Source organism: Macaca mulatta, chromosome 11 (genome assembly GCF_049350105.2).
Source record: "Macaca mulatta isolate MMU2019108-1 chromosome 11, T2T-MMU8v2.0, whole genome shotgun sequence".
In the NCBI taxonomy this organism is placed as follows: Eukaryota; Metazoa; Chordata; class Mammalia; order Primates; family Cercopithecidae; genus Macaca; species Macaca mulatta.
Window position 1 is genome coordinate 29,015,735 of NC_133416.1, and position 23,500 is coordinate 29,039,234.

General features: G+C 37.7%; 1 protein-coding gene across 2 annotated transcripts in view; it reads right to left on the bottom strand.

Annotated features, from left to right (window-relative positions):
* Positions 1-23,500, bottom strand: part of ITPR2 (inositol 1,4,5-trisphosphate receptor type 2) — a 495,598-nt gene that overhangs the window by 329,816 nt on the left and 142,282 nt on the right. For both annotated transcript variants that reach the window (XM_028829349.2, XM_028829352.2), the window contains exons 11-18: positions 22,069-22,217; positions 18,122-18,221; positions 17,425-17,585; positions 8,646-8,787; positions 6,418-6,579; positions 1,716-1,888; positions 626-745; positions 322-507 (exon numbers count right to left, since the gene is read on the bottom strand). In XM_028829349.2, the coding sequence (XP_028685182.1) occupies positions 322-507; positions 626-745; positions 1,716-1,888; positions 6,418-6,579; positions 8,646-8,787; positions 17,425-17,585; positions 18,122-18,221; positions 22,069-22,217 (1,193 nt within the window). The remainder of the gene's footprint in view (positions 1-321; positions 508-625; positions 746-1,715; positions 1,889-6,417; positions 6,580-8,645; positions 8,788-17,424; positions 17,586-18,121; positions 18,222-22,068; positions 22,218-23,500) is intronic.

The window sequence follows — 23,500 nt, forward strand, 5'->3', positions numbered from 1 at the left end:
CTCTCGACTCCATCACCTAGGTCCTAACATGTCTCTCATCTGCCTCCACTCTACTCAATACGAGGACAAAGCCTTTGGCTGCACAACAATTCCAAGCTGGTGAAAAACCAGGAAATTACAAGTGGTGTATGCAGAAAATAGACATGTTAACTTGTATTTTGAATATTTTAAATAATACTAAATATTTCAGCTACCCTAGTTCCGACATGACTTTTAAAATTGCCTCTTCATAGATGCCTAACTTCTAGTGGCTACAGAGAAGCAGTTCTCAATTAATACGTGAGATTGAGAATTATTGTAAGATTGTCTACAATACTTAACCTGTAATAGGTAAGAACTTCTAAGTCAGCTTTGGTGCCTTCTTTTGCCTCTTGAGCAAGGTGCCTGATAGCTTTGCCATGAGGTTCCCTGTTGCTGTCAATCCAATAGAGCCAAACTTCTTCATCGTCAATGTCATCGGAAAGGATGGAGCTCTCCATGGGGTTGTCTGCTTGCATTGAGACCACCCTTCAAATAAATAGCACATACAAAAATCTACTAAAAAGTACACTTGTAAATATGACAAACAACTACAATGCTTACAAATAATCAACAGGAAAATGATGCATCCATTATCTGGGCTTACTTAGTTTGAATGAGAATGTCTGCATTGCCTGGACTCAACATAAATTTACAGATGAGTTCTTGAGTTACAGGAATAGCAGTGGTATTAGACACACACAGATCTGACAAATAATCCAAAAACCTGGCAAGAGAAAAAAATTAAATGGAATATGAAGACGAAGCATTTTATAAAAGCATCAGAATAAAGACATAATTTGGAATATAATAAAATAAACTTATTATATGTTTTAATATTATTTCCACGCAACATTTGTCTAATGTGCTGTTTACTGCATCATTAGAAACAAATTAAACATATAATTTTTTTTCATTTAATACAAGTCTTGTTTCAAAACCGACGTGTTTGCTTCTATTTATTTTATGATATTCCTCCCACAGCACCGTGACTTACATTTAGAAAATCATTCATCTCCCCTAAAGTGAGTCTCCCCAGAGCTGAATATCAAACCAAAAGCAGATCAAAGCTAATGCTGTACTGAATAAAATAGAAATAGAGCACACGCCTAATGAAAATTACTATGACCTGGTCAAGTCAGAGGCCCATTTCTACCTTCTAGCATTTATTTGCTGTACTAATTAGCTAAGGAAACACTGCCAATTGGCTTGACTTTTCTGCACTCATTTCTTCAAGATAAGGCAGCATGGTACAACAGAAAAAGAACTTGATGTGGAATCAGAAACCCTTGATTTACCTTGCGTTCTATTCCTATTAGGGTACACCTGGGCAAGTTGCTCAGTAGGCTTCTATTGTCTCATCTCTAAAATGGGGGCAATAATATACAACCAGTGTATCTCACACAAATGTGCAAGGATCTAAATAATATGAATGTATTTTGAGAAACCATAAAGGTCTATAAAATCATGAGGATTCCGAGTGAAAATCAATCATACTTAAGTGTGTCTATAAAGGGCTTTGATCTCTTATGAGGTAGTAACTCTTTATTATATACAATTATTATAGCAATAAGCCCAACATAGTTTGTCCATAAAAGTTAGTGATATGAAAGAATTCTAACTTTTAAAAGTTCTAAAAATAAAACACAAAGCCACAGTCTCCACTAGGAAAGAATACCGCATGAATCATTTCAAACCTTGGCTCCCGATTTCTCCTGAGTAAACTGACAAATGTTTCTATTTCTTTTGCTGTGATATGTTTCTCTAGTAGTTTTCTGTTGTTGTGCAACAAAGCTGTGATAGTATCTTCTGCCAAAATATCATAGCCAATCTGGGACTGCATGACACAGAAATTCTTAGCAATATATTCCTGCAAAGAAGAAAGGCTGTCAGAATACACTGCCAAACAGTTTACAAATAACACGTTCTATTAGGGTCAACAACATTGATTAATTTATTCATAACAGAAAGTTCACTAAAAATTTTCTCAAAAGAAAAGCAAGTAAATTTTTCAATAAATAGAACTTTTTGAGGAAAGACATGAAAACATACTGGATATACATTATTGAACTTCTACCAAAAAGTTATACACCTAGACATAATTATCAACAGAAGTATTTACAGTCTAAGTGGAAAAAATAAATCTAATTAAAATAAGTTTTTATGACACAATAACTTTGGATTTCATCAGTCTAACAGAGGCTTTTCTTCAATCTCTTACTTAAAGTCACAGCCAATGATTTGGGCATAATTATAGAAAAGAAGATGACTGCCTGATATTTCATTCATGAGACATGAGATCTGGGTTGTTACTTGAAGATCCTAGATGGACTTGGGTTGATTCCTTTTTTGTGAATAGGCTAGAATGATATGCAAGATCTTTTCTTTAAAATAATGGTAAAATGTCATCTAATTTTTTTTATTATTATACTTTAAGTTCTAGGGTACATGTGCACAACGTGCAGGTTTCTTACATATGTATACATGTGCCATGTTGGTGTGCTGCACCCATTAACTTGTCATTTACATTAGGTATATCTCCTAATGCTATCCCTCCCCCCTCCCCCATCATATAATTTTTATCTTTAAAAAGCTACCAAGCAGGGCAATGTGATTAATCATTTTATTGATTAGATCCATTCGCCCAATAAATGTTTCTTGTTCTTGAAGGCCTACTATATTCCATTCCATGTTGACAAGTGAAATGAAACAAACAGAGGAATGGAGGAAGGTATCAACGTTAGATAGGGTGGATGCTGAAGAAGTGACATGTGAGCTAGGATGGGAATGAAGAGAACGAGGCAGCCATTGGAAGACCTAGAGGGAAGTCATCTAGGCAGTGGGAGCAGCCAGTGCAAAGGCCCTGTGGTAGTAGAACCAAGCTTGTGTTCTATCAACAGAAGGTGGCCACTGTAGCTAGGCAGTGGTAAGAGGCAGAAGGCAAAGTTGAAGTTGGAGAGGTAGGTCAAAAGAATCCTTGTGAGCCATGGTAAAGAGCAAAGAGGTTATTCTAAAAGTAAGAGAATGCCACTGGGGAGGTTCAATCATGTTATTGTTTGATCTACTCCTTATTCATCACACTAATTTTCCTATATCCCAAACCACTATTGTTCATCTCCCATGTTCTGTCTACAAGCAGCACATCTCACACTGCCATGGAACTGGTGAGCTTCACCCCCTTCTACCATGAAAGGTTCTTACTTTGATTCCTTGGGATTCTCCCTGGAAATGTGTCTTTGTTTCTATGATGAGAGAATTTATTGATTAGAAAGTGATTTTGCCTTAGGTAAAATTTACTGGAATGTACCTATTCCTTGAAAATGATATTGATTGCACAAATCTAATTACATGCTAAGCAGCATTTTTGTGGCCTTTCAGAATGATGGCTTTGTGTATTGGGTAGCCAGTTAAGTAAAGTAAATGTCTTCTGTTAGTATATCATTTTAAGGATACATATTGATTTATACACTTTCATGCCTACTGTAGTCATACCCTGGTATAAGGTAAACATCCAAAGATGTTAATAAATAACTAAATGAAATTAGAGGTGGTATCAAATTTTATAAATAGTAATAAATAGAGATTCAATATTAAATACATGGATTAGTGTTAAGTCACAAATGAACTTCCTATTAGGACTATAACATATAGGTAAAGATAAAAAAAAAGTAATTATAGCTATAATACTATATAACATATACTACATAATAATACAGAACATTTTAAAATCATGTTCTGAAAACATCAGAAAGCTGTTTTATGCTTTCTACAAAGCATTCTTAATTCAATAGAAATGAGAAAACATTTCTCAGCTATCACTGAGATTCAATTAGAACACACAATAGAAAGGGAAGAAAAATAAAATATAACCCTTAACAAATGCTAGGGATTCTTTATTCCTTTATCATCTATACTCTATCTCTATGCTCCAAAGAAACCCAGAAAGCAGGTCCTTGAAGTGCATAAACATGTACCTGAAAGGAGTAATATGACTAGGTAGGGGTATGTGTGTCGGGGGGGAGGTGTGCACACACATGTGTGTGTGGGGGGTGTGTGTACGTACACACTGATACTTGGCCAAGACCGAGAGGGGAGTGAGAAAGAACCATGTGTGCCAGATCTTGAGAGACAGAACTGACACCAGTTAAGACATGCCGCCCAGGGAACCTACTAGTGACTAGCGAAATAACCAAATCCAAAGTGATCTGGCTCCCCGCCATCCTGAAGCACTGGGCTGCAGAAAAGGGAAGAGGCCCTAAGCACCCTTCCAAAGGCTAACAGCCATCAAGCAGGGTGCACATCATGGGACCTGATGGGCCTGAAGGCCCTGGGTAACCTCTATAGACCTGTTGGGTTTGTTTTTTTTTTTTTTCCTGTTAATGTCAATCTCTGTAATACAGCATTGCTCGTATGGGTGAAGTGGTGACCTTTCTCTCAAGAGTATTTCTCCAAACCCAAGAAGAAAACTGAGAGCAAGGAGAAAACATTGAGCAGCCTCTCATTCTCCTTCCCCACTCCAGATCTCCACTAAGAACTCAGGGTCTGATACTAGGAGCATGCCCCATCACTGCCTCTGAGTGCTTGAAGGAAGGCCATTTAATGTTCTGGTACTTAATTCTTCTTCCAAAAAAATATGAACAACGCTATCTACTTCATCTTGCCATCTTAAAGGAACCCAATGAAGTTGGGAAAAATAATTCTAGTGACAGCATTTGGACTAGCAAGAAGGGTGTTTATAACTAAGATTATATTAGACAATATTTAAGGATTTGTTTATATCGTCCCCTTGCTCTTACTCCTATTCCTTGCCATATGATTTATCTTCTAGCTAATGTTTTTACATACTCTTTTCAGACCTTTCTTACTCTTCAAACACAATTATGAAGCCAAAATATTTTAACACAATCTTCTTAAAACAAATCTTTTTTTCTTCCCCAAAAATGTTCAAACTACCAAGGTGCAACAGTGCGATGATTCAGAGCCTGGGTTTGCAGACTGGCTCCATTCTTAAACTATCACCTTGGACAAGTTACTTAACCTTTCTGTGCCTCTGTCCTTCATCTTAATTCAGTGTTACTGAATTAATTCATGACAAGTATGCAGAACTGAGCCTGGTACAAAGTAAGCACACAATAAATACTACTAACTCTTCCCAAATAACCTCCACCTTCTAGGATTGACATCCTAGGCCCTAGTGGCTTAGCTCGCCCTGCCCTTCCAGCCCTCTCCCACATCATCTTTCTTCATGGACCAAACTCGTCAATGAAACTTACAGTGATGCACTCTGTCCTCAAATGGATTAAGAGAAACACTAATTTATCAAACAATGATGAGTTTTATGCAATTTTATGTTAGACATTTACATTATTGAACATATTGCGAAAGATTAAGCTTGTGATTGCTTTGTTTTGTATGAGGCAGGGTCTGTTACTCAGGCTGGAGTGTACTAGTGTGATCGTAACTCACTACAGCCTCAAACTCTGAGGCTGAAGCTATCATCTATCCTCCAGCCTTAGCCTCTTTAGTAGCTGGGACTACAGGCACACACCACCATACCCAGTTATTTTTCATTTTTGTAGAGATGGGGACCTCCCTATATTGCCTAGGCTGGTCTAGAACTCCTGGCCTCGAGTAATCCCCCAACCGTGGCCTCCTCAAGTGTTGGGATTACAGGCTTGAGCCACAACACCTGGCTTGTATTTTTAAGATAAAAATGAGACTTAAAGAGAAATTTCACTTGCAACTGGTAACTGTTAGCTGTACCCCTAGATCCACCTGGGTTCCCTGACCTCAGCAGTTGCAAATATCTTAGGGCAAACATGCCCTTTCTAGCATCTATCATTCTCACTTCATAGATCTCTCTTCACAAATACCTCTTCCCGTACAATTTATGAAAATGATTCTCATCCTACCCAAAGGCTTCCTTCTCCAAGAATCCTTCCTTGGTTCCCAAAGCCACCACTGGGCTCTCTCTCTTGTGAATTCCCATAACTCTGTTTTTTCTCTGTGTCTTTTGTCTCCCATCATATCTTTTCCATTAAATTATAACCTCTTTGGTCCATACACAGGGATGCTGTACCTCACATGTTCCTCAAGCCAAAAATGTTCCATTCCGCCTTAAATAATAGATCCAGGATGTCCTGGCCACCAGGAGCCAATAACAGGCACATATTAGTACTCAGGACATCCTCCCCCAGTGATTCTAATTTCATATGGAAGAATAAAGCCATGGTCAATACAATTCAAAAATACTTACAAATCATTTTTATGTATTGCCCAACATAAAATTTCTAAGTGAAATTTCCCATTCATATTTTCTATGCTGTAGAATTGCAATCAAAGAACCTTGCCCATACTTTTTAAATATGAAACAGTTTTAAATGGGGGCTACTCTCCGACCTGATTTTTCCGGTAATCCTGCTGAGAGTGTCTCAGGACACGGTAACAGAGCCGCAGCATGTACTTGTAGGGTGCATATCTTTGATCCCCAAGATCTTCAAGTCGCAGCATTGAGCCTTCTCCTGCTTTCTCTTTAAAGGGTGCTTTAAGAATTCCAAATACCTACCAGGAATAAAAACAGCCACCTATTCTGATGAATAAAATGTTGTGCAACCTTTTTTTTTAAACAAATAAGAACATTGATTCAAAAAACACTTATATAAATTTGAGTATTGTTAGCGTAAAGGGGGAAAACAAAGAGGATTTACTTTACAGGACCAATATATCAAGGATCAGAAAAGCACTGCTAAAAGGGTCCCCTACATTGAATGACAAAAACATTCTTTAAATAAAATGCTTAATTTTGTTTAGAACTCATATTTTATAAAATAAGAAATATGAAGATGTTTAATTTCACCAAGTTACATGAACATATTCAGATGAACTAAAATGTAGCTTGATTTCTAGGGGCTCTATAGTTTCTTCTATTATTTTCTAGAACCTTTCAAAATCAAAATAATATAAAGAAAACATTTACTTTTCATTAAAACTGACATCAGAAAATGACTTCCAAACATTGCTTGTAAACTACTTTATAAAAGAGTTAATTTATTGTTGTTTGTACACAAAGATGTGGCCAAATCGATGAACGTATCAGCATTCAAATGTGACAAATTAGGAGCCACATGGGCAGCTGGTGGCACCCAGGAAGCCAGATTCTTGTAAGAGGGTTAGCAGTTAGGAAGCATTTAAAAAGCACTGAGGAATATAACTCTTTTCGGCAGCAAGACAGCAGGAGGGATCACCTGGAGATGAGCTGCTAGAATTAGGAAATTGTCTATGAAAGAGCAGAGTCAAGGGCATGAGCATTAATGCATGAAAGCAAAACAGAAAGGAATTATTCTTTGGAATTCATGAAATATGATATGAAGTAAAGTTTCTTTAATAACTTTGTATTCACTGAGCCTTTAATTTTATATTTATCATACAAAAATAAAATATTTGACATATGTTGGTTCAGATATTATTAATAAATCATCCAAGGTCCTAAAATTATTTGAAATCAAATGTTTTTATAGAATAATTACTCAAAAAAAGTCCTATTAGATTTGCAACCTTTATTTTATTTGAGAAAAATGTTGATTTTGTATTTTCAGACAATCAGCTACATATAATAACTAATATTATGTCTACTATTTGCCTTTCCCAAATCAATAAGAATATGTGTATCAAGAGCATGATTTTTATGTTTTAAGTATCTTCCTTGAGTCTGTACTTCATTAATGAAGAAACTCATTAATTCAAATAGCAATTAATAGAATAAAAATAATACATAAATATAGGCATGTCCATATGTGCATATCATTAGGAAGTGAATCAATTTGATGTGTTATAAACAATTTCAAAAAGATGTAATATATGACCAGTTCTGTACTTTCAGGGAAAAAAACCTAGAATATTGTACAGAGCACTTGTCAGCTGATGAACAGACTGCCCTACTTTCCTAGGGAAGAGAAGGAAAGAAGTAGGAAGCAGATGGAGATCGCACTTTCCAAGTTCACCTGGAAATTCTACCTAGGAATTTTTCCAGCATATTTTCTGGAGATAGTCTGACTATACAGGGTTTTTGGAGGTCCATGGTAGGCTGTCTCTACAATGGTCTCTGATATTCCTGCCTCCTGATATTCACAGCCTCATAGAATCCTCTCTCCTTAACTATGGGTTAGATTTATTAACTCATTTCTAACTAATAGAACACAGTAGAACTGATGTTACTTCTAAGATTAGGTTATACAAAGATGGTAGCTTCCACGTGAGCGTCCCCTCTAGTTTTCTCTTGGATCCCTCAGTTCTAAGGAAAGCAAGCTGCCTTGTCTTGAGGCACTCCTGAGAGACGCCCATGTGAGAGGACTGGAAGGCGAGTCCTCTCTCAGTTGAACCTTGAGATGCCTGCAGCCCCAGCAAACACCTTGACTGTAGCCTGGTGAGAGACCCTGAACAAGATCGGCCCATGTAAGCCACGCCTAGATCGCTAGTCCACAGAAACTGTGAAATAGGAAATATCTTGTTTTCAGCCACTAAGTTTTGGGATCATTTGCTTCATAGTAATAGATAACTAATACAAGTACTTTCCTGATACTGTAATTCAGAAAATAAAATATACAAATTTAGTACATGAAAAAATTCACCTGCGCCAGTATGTTTTGTTCCCTCATCAATTTTTGACGCTCTCGGTTTGGCTTAGTGATAACCACATCCAGAACTTCTTGTCCATTATTAGGCACATCAGCAACAAAGAAGATGAGGTCTTCCAATAATTTGGTTACAAACCTATTACAAAATGAAAAGGAAATTTTACTTTACGGTGTGCTTAATTTTGGAAAATGTATAGATATATGATAGGTAGGTAGGTAGGTATAGATAGAGAGGCAGATAGATTTTTTTACTTTTTCTTCAGGAGTGGAACTCAAATCCATGGAAATTTCTTTTTATTAAGTAATAAGAACTGAAACACTTGAAAACAAGGTATTTTATAACAAAAAAGGTATTTAATTGACAAAATAGTCTCTAAGACAGTTACTGTTTACCTAAACCTTTACAAAGAAAATTCCTTCTCTAGCATCTCCAACCTCTACTTGTGCCTCCAGTTCTCAAGTGTTTGCAGACTATTATCAAATAAAGCCATGTGAGTCGCAACTACACACGAGTAGGTAGGATGACACCACCAGATGACTTTCCACAACTGACTAGCAAAACAGCATATTTCTGCTTAAGGGAAAACAGCTATACTAAATTCCTAAATTTCAATTCTTTTTCTTTATTTTTTTACTGTTAACTCAAACGACATTTCCTAGTACTCCCCACATTTCAACTTACCCAATGTACAGAATAGGAAAAACTTAAATGACCTGCGAATAGAGACAGAGTAAGCAATCTGACACTCAAAATACTGGAAGTATTAAATGACCTATCAAAATCATGAAATTCTAAAACCATACACCAATGTTCACTTTTAAATCTATATTTTGGTTATTATTACAACTATTACTTGAACTTCAGTGGCATTTAGTACAGGAAGTGTCTTGAAAGCCCTTCCTCTCTTCACTTTTTTCCTCCTCCTTCCTCTGCCTGCTCTTTGTCATTTTCCATTTCTGTTAGTCAATTGAGGGAGGGGGCAAGGGTTCAAGCTATTGCAAAAATGGGTAAACAGAGGAGGAATCTGTATTGGAAGGGTCAAGGCATTTTTTAAATTGTATTAGTGGTAAAGTACAACTTAATTATTCAATAAACACATAATTTTTTTGGAATAAGACAAAAGCTGACCAATAAATTGTTAAATTAGCTTTATCCATATAGTGTTAGCATCTTTATTTGCTGTTGCTAGCATGTGAATACAATGATGCTAATCATGAACACATTCATAAGAACACTACATTTTAAGAGCTTCAACAATTCCAGGAAAGTATAGAATGTATTCAGTTGGAAAACATCTCTTTTCTTCTCTTTCAATACCTTTGGTAGGAAAACATCTTGATCTTATCTCCCGATTTATGTCTTGAAAGAGAATGCGCTTCGTGAAGCCAAGTGGACACACCTAGAATCCATAATTTAGTCACCCAGAGAAATTTCAGTATACTTCCAGGGATCATAAACTTCCCTCCAAAATTCCTGGGATTCTATGTTTTCTTGGTATGCCTATTTTAAATTTTAACCCAGTCTGTTTCTTTTGGAAAATTGTGTCTGACATAATTCACAGACATAGTTACGTTGAATCTCTGAAGGCAGCCACAGAAACGTAAAACGCGTTTCATGTGCATCCAAATGTGGTGTGAACTTCTTTTGAAATTGTGATTTAATGTCCTCCAAATCATTCTGTTGCTCTTAAAACAAAACAAAAGAAATTTGGAGCTGAGGTTACTTCAGCACAATGAAAAAAAGTTGAACTTCAGTTTCTATATGCCCAATGCAAGTCCAGTTTGGCCATAAATATTTGCATTTTCTTTTTTAAATTATTAAGATTCCTTTTCTCTTACTGTTTCAATAACTGTAATCAAATATTTAGATATCTAAGAAAGTAAAATTTTGTGAGCAACTACAGATTGCTCTGTTTCAAAGTCATTCAAATGCCCTGAAAATTGAAGATGGTTAATAGAATGATCATGACGAATATTAACAGTCTAGATTGCAAATCATGATACGTCAACCCTACATATAAAGCCCACCTCTTCATGACAAGGCCATGGAAGCCAGGAAGAGCAACCTTCTCTTTTGACCTCTGAAACTGTTGAAACCTTTTTTTGACCTTGCGCCTCAAGCATCCCTTTTGTGGCAAAACAAAGAGCTGGTTTGTTTTCAATTTAGCTCAAACTCTGATTCTATACTGGGCAGTGGTGAGCTCCTACTAACTCACGCAATCTTACTAGTTTGCTTTTTAAGCTTTATGGAAAATGAACAAAATAAGAAAAACAGTGAGGAACAGGAATGATGTTCAACTCTTGCAAGGTAAGAGGGACCAAAAACACATGGTAGGGAAATAAACTAAACATATGCAGCAGAGACGAACATACGGCTTCTCTAACCTCTTAAAGAAAACTTAAAGTTCAGTGGCCCTTATTCAGGCTTTGGCTGTGCAGTGATAGGAGGAAACAATGGATGCACATGGATAGGGCTGGACCCAGCCACCAGCTATCTCCATGATTAAAGTATCATATTACCAGAGAACATGGACTCTCAGCTCTCGATATCAGATCTGGCTCTGGTCTAGTTGAGGAAACCAGGTAGAAGCCAGCATAAAACTGACAAAGAAGACAAGTGCATGTAGATAAAGGAAAAACAGAAATCTCCCACCTAAGAAAATCACACATAGTAAAAGTCCAAAGCACATAAGGAAAGCTGACATTGAAGAAGACAGCCTCCATACTAAAGCATTAGGAGGCTACTCCACCACCGACAAAATCCGAGTAACAAAACAGTTTCAAAATAAGTTTTAAATGAGTGTGTATTCAGTCTTCAAAGAGATAAAGAAAGCAATATATTAAAAAGACAACATATTTTAAAAGGGCCAATATAAATGAAAAATAGGTGGATATACAAAAAAAAATCTGAGAGATAATAATTATATGCCGAGCACAGCGACTCATGCCTGTAATCCTGGCATTTTGGGAGGTAGAGGCAGGAGGATTGCTTGAGCCCGAGTTCAAAATCAGCCAGGGCAACAGAGTGAAACCCTGTTTGCACGAAACAATTAAAAAATTAGTTGGGTGAGGTGGCATGCTCCTGTTGTCCCAGCTACTCAGGTAGTATCAAAAATCGATCCAGATAATAGCACAGAGAAATATTAAAAGGCAAATAATAAAAGGGAAGTTAAGAGACAAAAATGATGAATTAAGAGGATCCAACATATATCTCATAAAAGTTCCAAAAGACAGAAAGGAAGAAAAAGACAAAGAAGCAATATTTGCAGGAAAATGGCTGAAAAAATCCAAGAATTGAAGGAAGAAATAAGTATTCAGATTAAAAGTATACCTTAAATGTCAAATGAGAAAAAACAAAATAAAACTCCTTTGTAAACACATCATGGTGAAATCTTAAGACATCAAAAGCAAAGAAAAATAATATATAAAATTACCAAGACAAGAAAAATTACCAATAAAGAATAACAAGTCTATTGACAACAGATTTCTTAACAGCAACAAGATATGCTAGCAAGTAATTAAATTATAGCTTTAAAATACTGAGAGAAAGTAATAATCAATCTGACATCTCATACATAAAGTATCACTTAAGAGTAAAGCAAGGGCACGGTGGCTCACACCTGTAATCCCAGCAACTCGGGAGGCTGAGGCAGGAGAATCACTTGAACCCAGGAGGCGGAGGTTGCAGTGAGCCAAGATTGTGCCACTGCACTCCAGCCTGGGAGACAGAGCAAGACTCCATCTCAAAAAAATAAAAAAGAAATGTGCTAAGAGAGTAAATTCCGGCTGGGTGTGGTGGCTCATGTCTGTAATCCCAGCACTTTGGCAGGCCAAGGCGGGCAGATTACCTGAGGTCAGGAGTTCGAGACCATCCTGGCTAACACGGTGAAACCCCGTATCTACTAAAAATACAAAATTAGCCGGGTGTGGTGGTGGGTGCCTATAATCCCAGCTACTCAGGAGGCTGAGGCAGAAGAATCGCTGAGCCTGGGAGGCGGAGCTTGCAGTGAGCCAAGATCACACCACTGCACTCCAGCCTGGGCGACAGAGTGAGACTCTGTCTTAAAAAAAAAAAAAAGTAAAGGCAAAATAAAGATATTTTCATATATGTAAAAACTAAAAAGATTATAACCCATAAGCCTCTCCACTGAATGGACTAAAGAATAAATTTCAGCAAGATGAAAAGAGAACGAATGAGAACGAATAAGTGAGATACAAGTAATAAAGACAGGAGGAAAACATAAAGAAAGGGGCAGAAGAAGAGGTAAAATTATTTTAAAAATAAAATTAATCACTAAAAAAAATTTAGAAACTAAATTTCTCTCCCCAAAAACTACTGAAATAAGATTAAAAAATAAAATAAATGTTTTAGGTTAAAAAAAAAAGATGTTTCATTGTCTTTAGAAGAAAGGAATACAATTTATCGGTAGAAACAAAAGGTGGTGCATCATGACTTATAATGATACATTTATTCTTTCGTATTTATCAAATTAAAATAAAATTTTACAAATGAAGAGAATAAACACAGAACTATGGTTCTAGACAACTACTGCAAGAAAGATGGGAGGGAGAAAGTCAGGGCAAAACCAAAGCATGCTGCAACACTTTTCTTTCATGGGAGGGAGAAAAAAATTAGTAACTTCAAGTTTATCAAGAAGAATATACAGTCAAAATGTATGATAAGAATTCAAGCGTAATTGCTAATGAATAAAAATATGACCGAAAGCTTCTAAATCGGTACAGAAAACAGTAAAATGGTGGGAGGGGAATACAAACTTTATTAATCTAGCAAAAAGCAAGAAAGAAGTAAAGGAAATGAAAACAAGCTACACTAAAGAAAGAAAAACAGAAATAAAAATGTATTCAAATAAATTGATCAAATACAAAGTCATTAAACTTGCAAATGAAAATAGACTATCAGTCAGGCACGGTGGTTCACGCCTGTAATCCCAGCACTTTGGGAGGCCAAGAAAGGCAGATTGCTTAAGCTCAGGAGTTTGAGATTAGCCTGGGCAACATGGCAAACCCTGTCTTTAGAAAAATCCAAAAAATTAGCTGGGTGTGGTGGCACGTGCCTGTGTTCCCAGCTACTTGGGAGTCTGAGGCGAGAGGATCACCTGAACCCAGGAGGTTGAGGCTGCAGTAAGCCATGATTGGACCACTGCACTCCAGCCTTGGCAACAGAGCAAGACCCTGCCTCAAAAAAATAAATAAAATAGACTATCAGATTAGATTATTACAATCAACCTTCTGCTGCTCACTAAAACAAAATGACCAGGAAACATGAAATAAAAAGATATGGAAAAAGAGACATCAGGCAAATGTTAAACTAAAGATTGCTGGTGTCAGGATAGTCATACCTGGCAAATAAAATTTAAGAGAAAATGATGTTGCTCTGAGAAGCAACATCAGAACGACATCTGATCTGGTGATCACACGGTGGATGACCCCTGTTCTAGATCCTGAGCTCCTATCATGGGGAATGAGAACCATCCCTCAAGAGGGTAAGTTTCACAGAGACATGGGATAGTCTGTGGCCTTCACCACCACATTAGCACCACATATACCCATGCTGCGTGGCCAAGTGCCTGGCATGTACCAGGAGTTTAGTAATACTGAATTAATCCCATCTCTGAACTCTCACTGCTTGAGAGAAACCCCAGTATTTTGTGCACCCTCAGAGGTAAACACAGTGCAGAAATGCTGGTCAAGGACTGCCTGTGTCACTTCCTCAAGTTCTGGATGGCAGTTAACACCCCTCCATCTTCCCTCCTCTCTCTCTGATGACACGTTCCCAGTCCTCTCTATTTTGTGGGTGTGATCATGTAGAATAAGATTAGAAAATTCCACTGAAAATATTTAAGGTTGAGGATCTCGAAGCATAACACAGGAGCTGTACTTCCAGAGCTCATGTTCATTCCTGGGATAAGTAAAGAGGGAAGACAGAGAGAGAGACAGAGAGAGAGAAAAAAAAAAATTCCAACAACACAGGCTTTTTGACACAGATAATAATCGCTTCATTTTCCATAGGGGGAAAAAAGTCAGAGTTGTCAGTTATTTTCAGAAATAATTTTATATTCAATTCCAAACATGAGAAAATAATACAAATGCATTCAACTCTGCCAACAAGCTCTACCTTACTGACAGGCAGCTTTGAATGAATTTTGATAGGAGGTGGCTTTTCTGAAATTACTAAATTAAGATCAATAATTGTACCTTCATATTTCTTAGGCAAAGCCTTCTCTTTGCTATTAATACGATGTTTTTCACTCCAAAACAGTAGGGAAAGAAAGAAGCAAAGGAAATAAAAATGCATGCTCTCTAGTTAGTCCTAGTCCACCACCTTCCTTAGAATCATCTTGAGAGGTTAAGATAATCTCCAGCCATGACTGAAGAAGAGTGACTTGCACAGGATTCCAGCCAGTGATGGTGGAGAGCCCATAATCTGAATTTTTATCTGTCCTTTTCTTCAAGGAATACCTTAATGCTTAGCAAGGGAGACTTTTTAAGTGAAGCCAAGAAAATTGCTGTGCATATGTAAGAGTGTTAGAAACAAGGAAATAGATGCATGAAAGGAAAAGTGAGATCAATAACAGACAAATAAAAATTCCTATCTGCACATTAGAATCCCTTTCCTGCCTTAATGTAGCTCTGATATTTAATTGTCTATAGCCCATAAAAGTGGCCACTTGTTTCTGCTTCCGGCCTTTATTCATTTCCCCTAACAGGGTTGGAGGTGTGACTGAATATACAATAGTTGTTTTGAAATGTAAGTTTGGCAGGGGAAAAAACAGAGGTAAGAACAGAGAGGAAGCTGAGAAACAGCTTTTCCATTTGTTTGCATATTTAGGATTTTTTTCTCATTGACAGGGATGGAGGGAAGCAAACTTGGATTTTTTGTTCTTCTGTATTGTAAGATGTGTATCTAAAAAGTTCTAAAACATATAGCTAAGGACTACTGATAAGTGAATCCCATGAAGCCACCACCAACAGCAGGAAATGGAACCCTGCAGGCACCTTTCAAACCTTCAGGGAGCATAATTCCTCCCTCCCCTCTAAGAAGAAACACCATCCTGATTTTTGTCACAATGACTTCCTTGCATTTCTTTATGGTTCTTCTAATTGCTTAAAGGCCCCCAAAGAAATGGAGTGGAGTTTGTTTTTGCTTGTTTTTGTATGTTACACATAGTATTACAGTGAATGTATTTGTTGTGTCTAGTTTTCACCGAATCCGTTTGTCAAATTTAGCCACGCCATTGCACATAGATGTAGTTCATTTATTTTCATCGCAAAACTGTATTCCATTGTATGAAAATAACACAATTTTCATCGTCTATTCAACTGGTGTTGGACATTTGGATGGTTTTCCATTTGGGGTTATTTCAAACAAAGCTGAACATTCTTGAACATGTGTCCTGGTGCACATGTGGAGGAGAGTCTTTTGGACAGATGTTCAAGAATGTTCAGCCTAGGAGTGGAATTGGTGAGTCATGGGGTGTTTGCTTCTTTAATTTTGCTAGTTACTGCCAAACTATTTTCCAAGGTGCATATATCAATTATCATCTCACCAGCTGTGTATGAGAGTTCCAGCGTCTGAATGCCTGGGAAATTGGCAAATAGCTTTTTCTTGTTTAAATTAACAGGCATGTAGCAGATCATGAAGAGAGGAAATACAGAGGATGCTTGTGCTTGGGCACACTGGAAAGCATATGGACTTTAAACCATGCAGGACTGAATCCCCCCTTAGTATTAACTATGCAGCCTTACCTTGTTTGCTTACCCTCCTCAGTTTTCCTTTATGTAAAACGAGAATACCTATTTCAAGGCTATTTGAAGGATTAGATAAAATATATTTACAGTGTCCAACCTAGTAACTGACACAAAGCAGGCATGCAATAATCGCTAGCTGTCAATATCATTCTCTTTCTTACTTATTTCCAAAACCAGAGCTTAAGAATCAAGGATCGGCCGGGCACGGTGGCTCAAGCCTGTAATCCCAGCACTTTGGGAGGCCGAGGCGGGTGGATCACGAGGTCAGGAGATCGAGACCATCCTGGCTAACATGGTGAAACCCCGTCTCTACTAAAAATACAAAAAAAAAAAAACTAGCCGGGCGTGGTGGCGGGCGCCTGTAGTCCCAGCTACTCAGAGGCTGAGGCGGGAGAATGGCGTGAACCCGGGAGGTGGAGCTTGCAGTGAGCCGAGATCGCGCCACTGCACTCCAGCCTGGGCGACAGAGCGAGACTCCGTCTCAAAAAAAAAAAAAAAAAAAAAAAGAATCAAGGATCCAGTTTCTCTGAACAAGCTATGAGGGCAGAGAGCTACAGCCTGCAGATAATTTTTCTGGTTTTACATATCTGTTTGTTTTCTGGTACCAGAGCTGAGAAATGCATCTTGAATAAATAACAACAGAGAAACACAAAACTTTCTTTAGGTCCTTTAGAACTCTAAATCCAAATATCAAATCATGCACAGCAAAAGGTATTGCAAATCTCCCACAAAGGATTTAAAAAAGAATGACCAGAAAATAACTTAAAACAACTGTTTTCAAGCAAAGCTAAAACAGGACAAGTAAATATTTCACCAGATTTAAATTTGACAAATTTCATTCACTCGCTATGATCAAGAGGAGTAAGTTCCCACCTCATTCAGAAGCAGGTGTGCTATTGAGAATGTTATAAATATTCCCTTAGAGTCATTCATTCACATCAGGCTTACTATAACAACTGACAACTGACTCTTGATTATTTAAGACCCATTTAAAGTTACTCACCTCCTTTCATTCTGAGTTATTGTGCCATTTTCTAGCTTTTTAACTGTGGTCGCTAGTACTTTATTGGCATCATTGGCAAAGTCTAAGTCTCGAACTTCAGACAGTGGGACAGACACGATGGCGAACGCTTCTTTATCTTCTTTGGTTTGGCAGGTTCCAATCTGAAATGTGTTTTTCCATTAAGATTAGTTTTATAAACAACTATACAATATTCGTTGAGGACTAATACATCTAGTACTATTTAAGAAATATAAGACAAGAATAGATCACGCAAACACAGTAACTCCCACCTGCTTCGTCCACTACGAAAGGCTGTGGGGACACAGAGATTTCCTGTGCCCACTTCCTGCCCTGTTCCAAAGCCCCACTGGAAACCTCTCCCTTTCACACTTGCCCTCTGCTCCAGTTTTGACAGTAGAGAAAAGGCACTCCTGGATTCTACTTCTCCATCCACATGCCGCTACCGTTCTTTTCGATGTCTCCGTAACATCCTCCTGAATCACAGCTTTGCTGCCTCCAACCCATTTAGATCAGCTACCTAAGCAACTGGCAGACATGCATGCTTGATGTAATTAATTGCAATGATATCTAATATTGGTGAAGATGGAGTATAAGGAACATGTCACACAGCATTCCTATCCTAATCCTATTCGGATGACATGTGGCTAAAAATTAAACCATATTCAGTGACATTTACCTTTAACATAACAGGCCTCTCTTCATCTGTGTCTATGGGGATACTAGTACTGGTTACCCATGTGTTGGTGCATAAATGCCTTAACCGAACATATGAGTTCCTAAAAGCAAAACAATATAAAAAAACAAATTATAAAAAATTAGCACATTTACATATTGACATCTTTAACAACTTCATATATGATATGAACATAAATATATATTAACTAGTAATTGACTCAAGATCCCTCTGCTTTAAGGGGAAATTCTGAATTATAGACTATTTCAAAGCATGCAGCATTATTGCCTAAGCCAGTAGTTCTCAAAGTGTGGTCCCTAGACCAGTGGCATCAGCATCGCCTGGGAGCTTGTTATTAATACAAATTCTGAAACTTCATCCCCATCGACTGAATCAGAAACTTTGGGGGTGTAGCCCAACAATGAGTAGTTTAATAGGTTCTCCAGGCAGTTCTGATGCATGCTAAACTAAGAACATTGATCAAATAACAAATAACTCAGCTAACACTGCTGGCAGACAGTAGTGTAGTTTGTGTAGTTTAATTATTTGTATGTAAAAGTATTAATGTACAATAAATCCTCATTATTTGTGGCTTCTGTACTTGTGAATTCTCCTGCTCACTAAAATTTATTTGTAACCCCCCAATCAGTGTTCAAGGAGCTTTTGTGGTCATTTCAGGACACACATAGAGTGACAAAAATTTAAGTGGCCCAGTAGGCACATTTCCAAGCTGAAGTAGAACAAGGTGATGCTCTGCGTCTTGTCTCAGTTCTCATGCTATAAACAAGTGTCCTTTTTGTGCTCTATTTAGTGCCATGTTTTTCACACTTCTGTGCTTTTTTTTGGTGATTTTGATGTTTAAGATGGCCCCCACATGAGGTGTAGAAGTTCCTAAAGTTACGCACGTCTAGTGTTCCCAAGCACAAGAAGGCTGTGATATGCCTTACAAAGAAAATACTTGTGCTATATGAGCTTCGTTCATGCATGAGTTATAGTGCTACTGACCACAAATTCAATGTTAATGAATCAGCAACATATATTGAATAAGGTGTATTTAAACAGAAGCACACATAGAACAAGGCTATGTATTGGTCAACAAAAATGTGACCAGAAGCTCACAGGAATCTAACTCTGTATTTCCCCTAGGAACAATGGTTCAGTATTTGCTAATTCCATGTAACATATACTTTAAAAATTGACTAGATATGAACTGTGACAGAGTGCCTAAGAAAGGACACCTAGAACTTCATCCTACTCAAGTATTACCATTTTTAGTAAATCTTTTATAATCTTTTGTTATTTCTTTAACAAATATGTGTATAGTGCCTATTAAAAGAAAAGCACAATAGGTACTCTGCCTTCAGGTTGCTTACAGATCAGTATAAAGATAAGGCATAAATATGTCTTACAACATAAGGTAAAAAGCATTAGGGCCAAGAAAAGAAAACCAAATAAAATGCCAAGGGCCTCAGGCAAAGAGATTCATTCAACAACCTGGTTCTGCTCCTTTACAGAAGTAGATAAAATACAAACTGAGCTTCACAAATCTAAAATAGCAGTCCTCCAATCTTTGTTCAAATATCTAGAAATTCTGAAATGCCTCTGTTTTATCACTTAGCATCTTCCGCATTGAATTACACAAGAGACGTAATTTGTACTCAGTTGTCATCAGGTCCCCAAGTGATTTAGTACAGTGATTTAGTTTAAGCAGCACTGGACTATAAAGTTTGAGAAACACTGGACTCCACAGTGGAATCACTTAGGTAATAAATGCTTTAAAAAGAGTAAAGCCTGCACGCCACCTGTGAGACTCTGATTTCATGGTCTCAGCGTGGCCAGGGCATGGCAAGGTGTCAACATTACCCAAGTGAGTCTAATTTACAGTCAACTTGAGAACCACTGGTTCTAACTCAGTCTCTAGTTCCTGATCTGTAAGGGTTACTGCCAGTATTCAATAAGATAATATTTATTAAGAACCTGACACAGGACTTAGTACATAAAAAGTGCTCAAGAGTTATATTATAATAGTAGTTATTATTAAGCATTAATTAATGTTGGCTTTAATACAATTAATGACAGATGAATTGATGTTAATACAAAATTCTGCACTATACTGAATAGGGCTTCCACAGTTCTGAAAAGTAATAGATTAATGATTCCATATAAAGGGAGGCTCGGTGGCCATCATCGTGGTTCTATACACTTTCTAGTAAGACCCTTTTATCATTTCCTTAAGCAAACTCTCTTGGTTAGAGTTCAAGAAGGGCTCCCTTTTTGCTGACTTAAATCTAAAATAAGTCAAGTCATAGTAAGGATTGATTAAGGTCCCAGTCCTGGGAGGAGAAAGCCAGAGACCTGGGTCAGGTAAAACCAGAGAGGATCTCTTTACAGGCTTATATTGATGGAACAAAAAAGAGTGAGAGATGGACTCATATAAGGTATGAAATTTGGCAACATTTCTCATGAATGAGAATAGCCACAAAACACCCTGGGAAGCTCTACCAGCAATGTTTCTCAATAGTGTTATTATAGTAACTTTTTACCCTCCCTGGAGGAAACCCACACAATGTCTGCCTTTTTGCATAGGTGCCTTCGGCTTCACCACTGCCATCTGCCAAGGCCAAGCACACTAGCGCTCCATCAAGGCCCATTTAGAGCCATCCCACTAACCCTAATAATATGGGCAAGACTCCTCGATGCATCTAGAGACTGCATCACAGCCTTATGGTTGAAAGATGGACAGTTATAGACAGAAAAGCTTAACTAAAATAGTCAAATTTAGCCTGGGCATGGTGGCTCATGCCTGTAATTTCGGCACTTTGAGAAGCTGAGGTGGGTGGATCCCTCGAGCCCAGGAGTTCAAGACCAGCCTAGGCAATATGGCAAAGACTCATCTCTACAAAAATATACAAAAGTTAGCAGGGCATGGTTGTGCATGCCTATAGTCCCAGCTACTCAGGAGGCTGAGGTGGGAGGATCACCTGAGTACCAGAGGTAGAGGATGCAGTGAGCTATGATTATGCTTCTGCACTACACCCTGGGCCACAGAGTGAGATCCTGTCTCAAAAAAGATAAATGAAAAGTAAAATAAAATGGTCAAATTCAAGCAAAAGAATGTAAGATATTGTCTTACCTTAAGTTCTGTCAATCTTATTTCCAATCCCACACCCTCTCACTCACTTTTATCTAATTACTCTGGCCTTCTCACTCGTCCTTAAAAACACCCAGTAAATTTCAACATTTTTCATTTCGTGTTCCTGCTGCTTGAAATATTCCTCTCAGGAAGAGAGGACTTGGTTCCTCAATTCATTCAGATCATTCTTCAAACATACTAACTCAGAGAGGACACAGTTGAACTCTCCTACCTAAGAGAACTCTCTCCACACCCTCCATTTTTTCTTCAAAGCACTTTTATTACCTGACCTTTTATTAATATTTTATGTCTATTGTTTTGTTTACTGCCTGTCTCCCCCATTTGAATGTGAGAGTATAACCAGTTTGTTCACTGTTGTCCTCCCAATGCCAAGGGCAATGCCTGGAATGTAATGGATGTTCAATAGATATTTGTTGACTGAATGACTACATAAATGAACAAATGGATGAATGAAATGGGAAATCTGACATAATAAAAATAAATGATAAATATATAAATAGAAATGTTTTTATATTATTTTTCATTTTAGTAACCAAAGGCCAGGTAAGTAATAAGAATAAATGATTCTTATAAATTTTTCAGAATTTCTTTGTTCCTGCACATTTTAATTATTTATAAGAATAAAACAAATTATGTTAACCTCCTCACAGAAGAGGCACAATGTTTTACACATTTTTTCTTCACTTACGTTTGCTCCCATGATATCATAAAAATATATTAATATTATTATTTTCATTCCTTACCTACTGGTATAATTATTCAAAGAAACATCTTTTAACCATAATATTTTTTTTACCTTGGAACCAGGCAGTCAGCTCTCTGAAGAGTTGTGGCATCGAGTTCAAAAAGGGATGCAATGTCATTGCCATGTGGGACTGAAACCAAAGTATACATGATCTTCTCCCCTGCCTGGCGTTTTTTCTTTGAAGTTGGATGGTCATCTCTCTGTTGAGGAAGTACAAGGTTATTTACTTTTATCTGGTTTCTTGCTAAACTCTCCAATTAATCAGATGACAGGGTTTAAATGTGCATGTTATTTCTTCCTTGGATTGGAGAAGTGTCTATTTCACATCACCCAGAAACACTAGCTCTAGACTGACAGCCATTGAGGTAATTACTGTCAACAGGGATGAGTCCCACACTCCTGGGGTGAGGTGGCTTGATCTGTCCACATCGTTAAGGCACTAATGGTACCAATAGTTATGGACCCTTCCCTCGTTCTCTTACACCTATTTACAAAGTAGCAATTTTGACCATTCCACAGTTAAAACAAATACAGAGAAGAGCCTGTGTGTTGAATTATCTAGATTTCTTAAGTTAAAGTAAGCATGGCAGTGTGCAGGAGTTCATACCTAACTCCTCAGCCATAATAATACTTGGAGAAGAGCAGAATCAACAGCAACATTCCCATTCACCACCTGCTTGCGGCCCTAGATTTAAGAACATACTATAATTCCATAAGAAACAAAATAAAAGGAGATCTCCACAAACAGACACCTTCATAATGATGTGAAACTTGGTCAAAGGTTCCAGCACACCCTACCATTTTAAGCAAATGCCAACACGAGATTAATGAGTTTGTGCTTCTACTTGAACTTCCGCAAGTCCCAGTACCCCATGGAAGAACTGGTTGCACAAGAAACCAAAACAGGGGATGCAATATAAGCTTGGTAGTTAGTAGATAAAAATAGCGACTTACACATATTTATTAAAACAGGTGAAATTTGAAAATGAGAGTGGAAGAGAGAAAGACAGATAGAGACACTGTCACTGCACCATCACAGGACGGTGAATGAAACTGAGGGAAGGAAGGGATGCTCAAAAGGCAAATGCAAGCAGCATACTATATCCATGGGCAAGTGTTTCTTTAATGGCTGCTGCGACAAGATATTACTCCTGATCATCCCAGATCATTCACTTGGAGTCCCTACCCCCTCCCAGAGAGTGGCAATATCATTTTACTTGGATCAAAACAGCCTTGCAGTTTTGTTTCTGGCCTCTTCTGTAAATGGTGCATAAATTGGTAGCACCGTTGAAATGGGAATGCGCAGAGGGAACTGCCAGGTTTCCTAAACAGGAGGAGGATTGTTATCTGCTAAAAGCCTCACAGCCTTGCAGCACCAGGTAGCTCTTGTCATCTTTGACTTCTGTGTCTTCCACAGAGATCAAAATTCATAGTTAAATGAAAGCAGGGGTTCAGCAAACTATCCACAAAGGGTGACCCTCAT